We start from the raw sequence: 9,089 nt of genomic DNA, 5'->3' as shown, positions 1-9,089 counted from the left end.
AGGAGGTGAGTCCACCACCACCTCCTCAGGAATTTTAAACTGTTTAGTACCTTTTATCCTGCTGGCGCCTCTGTTCACTCTTAAAATGATTTCTAAGTCACTAGTAAGCAAGTACATTCTCGGAATAATTTAGAACGTGCTTTTTCACCTACGTTTTGGTACTTTTTCAATTTCAGAGTGTTGAAAAAAATATTGTCAATAGAAGATGAAAAATGTCTGTTTATCATTTGATTTTGGTATGGACCTTCAGCCCAGTTTGTCAACAGGCTCTTAGAAATTTAGGTTAGGTCACTTGCCCGGAGGTTTGCCTCACCGTGGCGCAAGTGTCTAGTATAATATACTTTGCATGCAAACCATATTGGAAGCTAATGTTCCTCCTAGTTTAATAAATGTTGGCACTTGTCTAGGATGCAGGGCATGCATTTTTCAGTCTGGCAGAGGCGGTGTATGCCTGTGCGATTAACCATTCAATTGCAACATGTGTCTAGGGACTTTCCCCCCACCTTTTTTTAGGCTCTTAGAAATGTCTTATGCTAGGTACATACCATACAATTTCCCTTCAGATCGATGGGTCGAACCAATCATTTTCAACATGTCTGATCTGTTTCCGATTGATATGGGATCAATTTTTTGCAGAAGTGATCTGTAAATGATTCCTGTTAGCTATCAGGAGCAGATCATACATGTTGGAAATTACTAAATCAATCTGAAGGGAAAATGCATGGCTCTGACCACTGGCTAATCCCTACTTTCAGCTTTATGTAATGGTGATATGTCAGCATTTTGGCTAGTAGTACAGGTCTAAGAATTCTAAGTAGGTCTAAGTAGTACAGGTCTAAGGTCTTCCCACATCCAGGGAAGTGGATGTATATTTTAGCTGAGGTCTATGTTCATATAACAGAGTACAATACAAAGTAGTTCATGTTATAAATAACATCCAGAAAATACCCCAGTCTTGACTAGAGATACTAGTGGGTATGAGAACTTATGTAAAAGATCTGGTTGAACTGGTGATATATTTGTAGGACTTTGACTTGTGGTCCCAATCATGTATTGATTCTGTTTGCACATTTGCTAAAGCAGGAAGAGCTCAGAGAAAATAAGAGCCTTACAATTCTTTAGGAAAGACCAAAGTGATCACCTGTTTTTCCATGAGTTCTTCTGTAAAGGGCATTTTTAGCCATGTCTAGTATCCTGCTTGGTATGGATTTTAATCTCAAATTCTTTTTATTATGTATTATTATTATTTTTAGTATTATTTATTATCATTAATGGGAAATGCTGTGAGATATGAGAAAGTACTGATGCTAGTTTTATAGATCTTTTATATTGCTGCAAATATATTTCTTCAAACAGGCATTAGTAAATGATATCCAGACAATACAACCCAGTGTAACCAGCGTCAACGAAGTTGGAGAAACATTGACAAGCAAAGCTGAGCCAAATTATTTGCCCAAGTTGCAATCTGAACTTAAAAATCTTAATGAACAATGGGATCACATATGCAAGCAGGTATGTACTATTTGATATTAAGCAGTACTATCAAGTATAGTATAGTATTACAAGCAATGTAATGTTCCATATTTGCACATGGTCAATGTTTATCCACTTGAGGACTGTGGGCTTTACCCCCCTTAAAGCGGAACTGAAGGATCTTTTTTTAATACAATATGATAATATGGGTATGTACCTTTAATGATCACATACCTCTGTGAGTCCTATGTATCTCTTTCTGTGTTGTCTCCATCCCGTGATTCTGCCGGTAAACAGCATCGACTTATAAGTCGATGCTAAAATCAGGCAGAAGAGCCAGTGTTCCTCTCCCTGCAGAATGTTTTACTTCCCCTCAGGCCAGGTCCCCGCCCTTTCTCCGCCCCACCAGTTCCACTCCACGCTCATTCCTTCAGCGCAGCTATGTTACAATATAAAGACATGAAGCAGCCAGACCCGACCTGTCAGCAGCAGCCCCGCATCAGAGAATAGTGGGTGGCTGAGGACAGATCAGGTCTGGCTGCCTCATGCTTTCATATAAGTTGTAACAGCTGCTGGCTGCTTGTGTAATGGAGGAGAGGGCAGCCGGACAGCGGGCACATCGATAGTGTGTTTACACAAGTGAAAAGCTGAATGGCCGGGAAGGCAGAGGGTGCAAACACACACAACAATATTATGCATTCCCAGCGTTAGGCTGTAAATACCCCCCTCCCTCCACTGTGCATTCCCTCCTTCTGATCTCCCAGCGTTAGGCAGTAAATCTCCCTCCACTGATCTCTCCCCCCATTGCAGGCAGTGTCCCTGGCAGCGCTGTGAATAGGGCAGGGGGTGTTTTACTCACTGAGGCTCTTTCCAGCGATGACGTCATCAGCCGCGTGTAATGTATACAGTTGTCCAGAGCTGCATGGGGAGAAGATCAGCGGAGGGAGGTTTACAGCCTAACGCTGGGAGATCAGAAGGAAGGAATGCACAGTGGAGGGAGGGGTGCTTTACAGGCTAACGCTGGGGGATCGTGAAGAGAAAAGAATGCAGAGTGGAGGGAGGGGGATGTACAGCCTAACGCTGGGGATCACAGGGAGGAAGGAATGCACCGTGGAGGGAGGGTGTATAAGCAGCTACAAATCTCCCTGACTGCATTCACGAACCTGGCTCGTCCATGACTCTTTTAGCAACTTTTAGCTGGACGAGCCAGGTTCCTTCTTACTGCTAGGGAGGTTATTACAAGCAGTACAAGTGTACTTGCTATGGCAGCTGCCGGCTCTTGATTGGGAGTGCACGAGAGGACAAGTTATGCATGTGCAGTGCTGGAATCCTCTCGTGCACGCTACCACAAAAAAAAAAAAAAAACATACCAATGACGAGCAGTGACCCGGAAGTTATCAGGCACTGTGGCCATCTTGCCTGAATCCAGGAAATTAATAAAAAATAAAAAATACAGTGATTGCAGCAACAGGGAGCGGCGCTCATCATACAGACACATTGAGTTTATAATTTAGAACCTACTGGTATGTTTATTTTAATTTTGTTATTCTATATTGCAGTTCCGCTTTAAGGACCGGCCACTTTTTTTCCATTCAGACCACTGCAGCTTTCACGGTTTATTGCTCGCTCATACAACCTACCACCTAAATGAATTTTGGCTCCTTTTCTTGTCACTAATAAAGCTTTCTTTTGGTGCTATTTGATTGCTCCTGCGATTTTTACTTTTTATTATATTCATCAAAAAAGACATGAATTTTGGCAAAAAAATGATTTTTTTTAACTTTCTGTGCTGACATTTTTCAAATAAAGTAAAATTTCTGTATACATGCAGCGTGAAAAATGTGGGCAAACATGTTTTTGATAAAAAAAACCCATTCAGTGTATATTTATTGGTTTGGGTAAAAGTTATAGCGTTTACAAACTATGGTGCAAAAAGTGAATTTTCCCATTTTCAAGCATCTATGACTTTTCAGACCACCTGACATGTTTCATGAGGGGCTAGAATTCCAGGATAGTATAAATACCCCCCAAATGACCCCATTTTGGAAAGAAGACACCCAAAGTATTCACTGAGAGGCATAGTGAGTTCATAGAAGATACTAATTTTTGTCACAAGTAAGCGGAAAATGACACTTTGTGACAAAAAAAAAAGTTTCCATTTCTTCTAACTTGCGACAAAAAAAAATGAAATCTGCCACGGACTCACCATGCCCCTCTCTGAATTCCTTGAAGTGTCTACTTTCCAAAATGGGGTTCCTATACTGTCCTGGCATTTTAGGGGCCCTAAACCGTGAGGAGTAGTCTTGAAACAAAATTTCTCAAAATGACCTGTGAAATCCTAAAGGTACTCATTGGACTTTGGGCCCCTTAGCGCAGTTAGGGTGCAAAAAAGTGCTACACATGTGGTATCGCCGTACTCAGGAGAAGTAGTACAATGTGTTTTGGGGTGTATTTTTACACATACCCATGCTGGGTGGGAGAAATAACTCTGTAAATGGACAATTGCGTGTAAAAAAATCAAAAGATTGTCATTTATAGAGGTATTTTTCCCACCCAGCATGGGTATGTGTAAAAATACACCCCAAAACACATTATACTACTTTTCCCGAGTACGGCGATACCACATGTGTGGCACTTTTTTGCAGCCTAACTGCGCTAAGGGGCCCAAAGTCCAATGAGTACCTTTAGGATTTCACAGGTCATTTTTGTTTCAAGACTACTCCTCACGGTTTAGGGCCCCTAAAATGCCAGGGCAGTATAGGAACCCCACTAATGACCCCATTTTAGAAAGAAGACACCCCAAGGTATTCCGTTAGGAGTATGGTGAGTTCATAGAAGTTTTTATTTTTTTATCACAAGTTAGCGGAAATTGATTTTAATTGTTTTTTTTCACAAAGTTTCATTTTCCGCTAACTTGTGACAAAAAATAAAATCTTCTATAAACTCACCATACTCCTAACGGAATACGTTTGGGTGTCTTCTTTCTAGAATGGGGTCATTTGTGGGGTTCCTATACTGCCCTGGCATTTTAGGGGCCCTAAACCGTGAGGAGTAGTCTTGAAATCAAATGTCGCAAAATGACCTGTGAAATCCTAAAGGTACTCATTGGACTTTGGGCACCTTAGCGTACTTAGGGTGTAAAAAAGTGCCACATATGTGGTACCGCCGTACTCAGGAGAAGTAGTATAATGTGTTTTGGGGTGTATTTTTACACATACCCATGCTGGGTGGGAGAAATATACTCCTCACGGTTTAGGGCCCCTAAAATGCCAGGGCAGTATAGGAACTCCACAAGTGACCCCATTTTAGAAAGAAGACACCCCAAGGTATTCCGTTAGGTGTATGGCGAGTTCATAGAAGATTTTATTTTTTGTCACAAGTTAGTGAAAAATGACACATTGTGAAAAAAAAACAAAAATCAATTTCCGCTAACTTTTGACAAAAAATAAAATCTTCTATGAACTCGTCATACACCTAACAGAATACATTGGGGTGTCTTTTTTCTAAAATGGGGTCAGTTTGTGGGGTTCCTATACCGCCCTGGCATTTTACGGGCCCAAAACCGTGAGTAGTCTGGAAACCAAATGTCTAAAAATTACTGTTCAGGGGTATAAGCATCTGCAAATTTTGATGACAGGTGGTCTATGAGGGGGCGAATTTTGTGGAACCGGTGGGTGGGTGGCCTTTTAGATGACAGGTGACAGGAGGTGATTGATGGGTGTCTCAAGGTGTGATTAGAGGGGGGAATAGATGCAAGCAATGCACTGGCGAGGTGATCAGGGCTGGGGCCTGAGGGCATTCTGAGGGTGTGGGCGGGTGATTGAGTGCCCTAGGGGCAGATAGGGGTCTAATCTGATAGGTAGCAGTGACAGGGGGTGATTGATGGGTAATTAGTGGGTGTTTAGGGTAGAGAACAGATATAAACACTGCACTTGGGAGGTGATCTGACGTCGGATCTGCGGGCGATCTATTGGTGTGGGTGGGTGATCAGATTGCCCGCAAGGGGTAGGTTAGGGGCAGATTGATGGGTGGCAGTGCCAGGGGGTGATTGATGGGTGGCAGTGACATGGGGTGATTGTTGGGTGATTGACAGGTGATTGACAGGTGATCAGTGGGTTTTTACAGGGAAGCACAGATGTAAATATTGCACTGGCGAATTGATAAGGGGGGTCTGAGGGCAATCTGAGCATGTAGGCGGGTGATTGGGTGCCCGCAAGGGGCAGATTAGGGTCTGATCTGATGGGTAACAGTGACAGGTGGTGATAGGGGGTGATTGATGGGTGATTGATGGGTAATTAGTGGGTGTTTAGGGTAGATAACAGATGTAAACACTGCACTTGGGAGGTGATCTGACGTCGGATCTGTGGGCGATCAATTGGTGTGGGTAATCAGATTGCCCACAAGGGGCAGGTTAGGGGCTGATTGATGGGTGGCAGTGACAGGGGGTGATTGATGGGTGATTGATGGGTGATTAACAGGTGATTGACAGGTGATCAGGGGGATAGATGCATACAGTACACAGGGGGGGGGGGGGGTCTGGGGAGAATCTGAGGGGTGGGGGGGTGATCAGGAGGGGGCAGGGGGCAGGGGGGGGATAAAAAAAATAGCGTTTACAGATAGTGACAGGGAGTGATTGATGGGTGATTAGGGGGGTGATTGGGTGCAAACAGGGGTCTGGGGGTGGGCAGGGGGGGGGGGGGGTCTGAGGGGTGCTGTGGGCGATCTGGGGCAGGGGGGGGAGAAATCAGTGTGCTTGGGTGCGACATAGGGTGGCTGCCTGCAGCCTGCCCTGGTGGTCCCTCGGACATTGGGACCACCAGGGCAGGAGGCAGCCTGTATAATACACTTTGTAAACATTACAAAGTGTATTATACATTTTGTATACGGCGATCGCGGGGTTAACATCCCGCCGGCGCTTCCGTATAGCCGGCGGGATGTTGCGGCGGGTGAGCGGAGACAGGCGCCGGCGGAGGATCGTGTCACGGATGACGCGATCGCTCCGTCCATGCCCTTACAAGGACCGCCGCCTTTGGGCATGAGCTGGTCCTTGCGGGCTCCACTTCCCGGCCGCCCCTGTGCGTTAGGCGGTCGGGAAGTAGTTAATACATGTTATACGGTGTACAAAGAAAATCAATGTCTGAACCCTTGACAAAATCTAGAATCCTAAAGGTACAGTAAACTGCAAGATTAGAATCTTAAAGGTAAAATGCGGTCATATAAACCCAGGTTGAGGTTGGGGTCCACTTTGTCCCTAACCTGCTTTTTTGTTGTACCTCCCTCAGACTATGACTGCCAGTCAGTTGTATTTTAATTAAAGGGGTAAACCTTGGGTAGAAAAAGACATACTTACCTAAGAAGAGGGAAGCCTCTGGATCCTGCAGAGGGTTCTTGTGTCCTTCTCACTGCTGCTGTTGCTTCCCGGATCCCTCCGAAACATCAGGGCCACACTCCTCTTTCTTTGGCAGGTGCATCGCTGTGCTGCACCCATGTGGGCATGGCCGCGTCTGCACAAGTTGCAAGTAGCTGCTATCGCAGGTGCAAGATGGCCATGCTTGTGCCTGAATAGGAGTGGAGCCCCAATCTTCTTACTGTCAAGCCCTTGTCAGTCTTCTTTGGGGGGTTTGCACTCAGCAATGTGGGACTGGAGGATGACGTGGAAAGCCTCTATATGATCCACAGGCTTCCCTATTCTTAGATAAGTATATCTGTTTTAACCCAAAGTTCACCTTAGGTACACTTAAAGCAACAAAGGTCAAACGGGGAGTGCAGGATGCGTGAGCACTGGGGAAATATGCAGATCCTGCAGGGAAGCTGTATTCATTGTTACATTTCTCTAGGACACAAGCAAAAACTATGGATTTATCATTCTGCAAGAAGTGATAGTACTGATGACAAAGGGAGGATTACGAGTTTGTTAGATAAAATATTTAGAAGACACGCTTTCTACCAGGGGTGTAACAATAGGCCCTGCAAGGGATGCAGCTGCAGGGAGGCCCAGAAGCCCCAGGGGGCCCTGTGGAGGGAGAAGCTTCTTTTCCCTGTTCTGAAAGACTAACAACTAAGGGCAGGGAGGAAAAAAAAATTCTGCTCTCTGCAGAATTGTTCTAATGACTGCATCTGCTCGGCCACTGGTAAGGAATTATACAACGTTTTGCAGACAAAGATTTGTAGACAGTCCCTATTCAGTGTGCAGCAGAGTCTTGTGTATAGTGCCCTGCCCTCAGCCCACAGTCTCTCCATCCCCTCCCCAAGTGCTCTGTACTGTAGCGATGCTGGAGGAATCTGCAGAGCCAGTTTTGCTCCCTCAGAAATTGACAGAGTGAGTGTAATAAGCTGAGGCTGGGAGCACACTCTTCTGTCAGTTTTCTGTATGTATTTTCTGCACGCCATGGGGTTGATTAACTAAACCGTGCTTTGATAAATAGCACACCTTATCAGACATAGCAAGCCTTATCAGAGATAGCATGCCTTATCAAAGTTTACACACCTTATCAGAATGGCATAGCGAGCACTACAAACTTATGCCTGCTATTTGGCAATGGCACTCGTCCTGCCCTGAGCCCCTGCGGGTTTGTAGCTCTCGCTATACTACTATGATAAGGCATGTTATCTCTGATAAGGTTTGCTATTTGTCATAGCACGGTTTAGCGAATCAACCCCCATGTGTGTCTGTGTGTGTGAAAATATGCATGTTTTATCACAAAAGCTAATGCAATTGATAGAGAAAATCTGTGCAGTGCTTCACTACTGTTTTTATCTGCATGCAGGGTTGCCAGTGCCACCTCATTCCTTTAAATACAGGCACATATGAATTATACATGCCTTGTGGCTAGTTAGATGCAGTTTAGGCACTGATTATGTGTGAGTAGCCCCGGAATCTGTATAACTTAGATGTGTCTGTATTTAAAGGGATGGGGTGGCAACCCTGTCTGCATGGGCAAAACACATTCTAGTGACCACTAGCTAATTGCATAACATTGGATCTCAGTTTGCCTGTGTAGAAAGCAAGAGGGGGTAGGGAGGGGGGCCCCCATCCAAAGTTTCGCAGGGGGCCCAGTGATTTCTAGTTATACCCCTTCTTTTTACTATAGGTTTCTTACCATTTCTGCAGCTATGAAGGAGACATATGGCATTTCTCCCCTCCCATAAGCTACTTTCTTTCCCACCTACAGATACTCAAGTTTGGGGGTCACCTGTCACAAATATAGCTATGTGCCCCTCCACTGGTAAGAACAGGAGAGGGAGGTTAGTGTCTGAAAAAGCCAAGCTCCCTCAGTTCAGTGACAGTGGGAGGCAGAAGTCCTCAGGATTCTGAAAGAGAACATTATAAACCTTCAGTCGGGCATTGTTTCTGAAACTAGATTTCCACATAAATATAGCAGGGGTAGTGCTATGTAGGGACGTGGGAAAAGAGATGATTTTAAGTAAATTTTTAATCATGATTGTTTTTCTGTTATTTATACAGAGCATATACATTAGTTAGAATAAAATGGAGAAGGAGGTGTCACATCAGAGTCAGTGCTATACAATTCATGTAAGGGAATTACAATGTCTAATGGTTTGAGGGTGTACAATTTCTCCATACAGTGCAGTAGGAATAGCTGAAAATTCTCCAA

The 9,089-nt window shown here is 44.5% G+C and overlaps 1 protein-coding gene across 14 annotated transcripts in view; it reads left to right on the top strand.

Annotated features, from left to right (window-relative positions):
• Nucleotides 1–9,089, top strand: part of DMD (dystrophin) — a 3,066,377-nt gene that overhangs the window by 1,261,378 nt on the left and 1,795,910 nt on the right. For all 14 annotated transcript variants that reach the window (XM_068268325.1, XM_068268327.1, XM_068268324.1 and 11 more), the window contains one exon: nucleotides 1,357–1,512. In XM_068268325.1, the coding sequence (XP_068124426.1) occupies nucleotides 1,357–1,512 (156 nt within the window). The remainder of the gene's footprint in view (nucleotides 1–1,356; nucleotides 1,513–9,089) is intronic.

The sequence above is a fragment of the Hyperolius riggenbachi genome, chromosome 2 (genome assembly GCF_040937935.1).
Source record: "Hyperolius riggenbachi isolate aHypRig1 chromosome 2, aHypRig1.pri, whole genome shotgun sequence".
Classification (NCBI taxonomy): Eukaryota; Metazoa; Chordata; class Amphibia; order Anura; family Hyperoliidae; genus Hyperolius; species Hyperolius riggenbachi.
The sequence above is the reverse complement of the archived record's forward strand: the minus strand, read 5'-3'. Positions and strand labels throughout refer to the sequence as shown.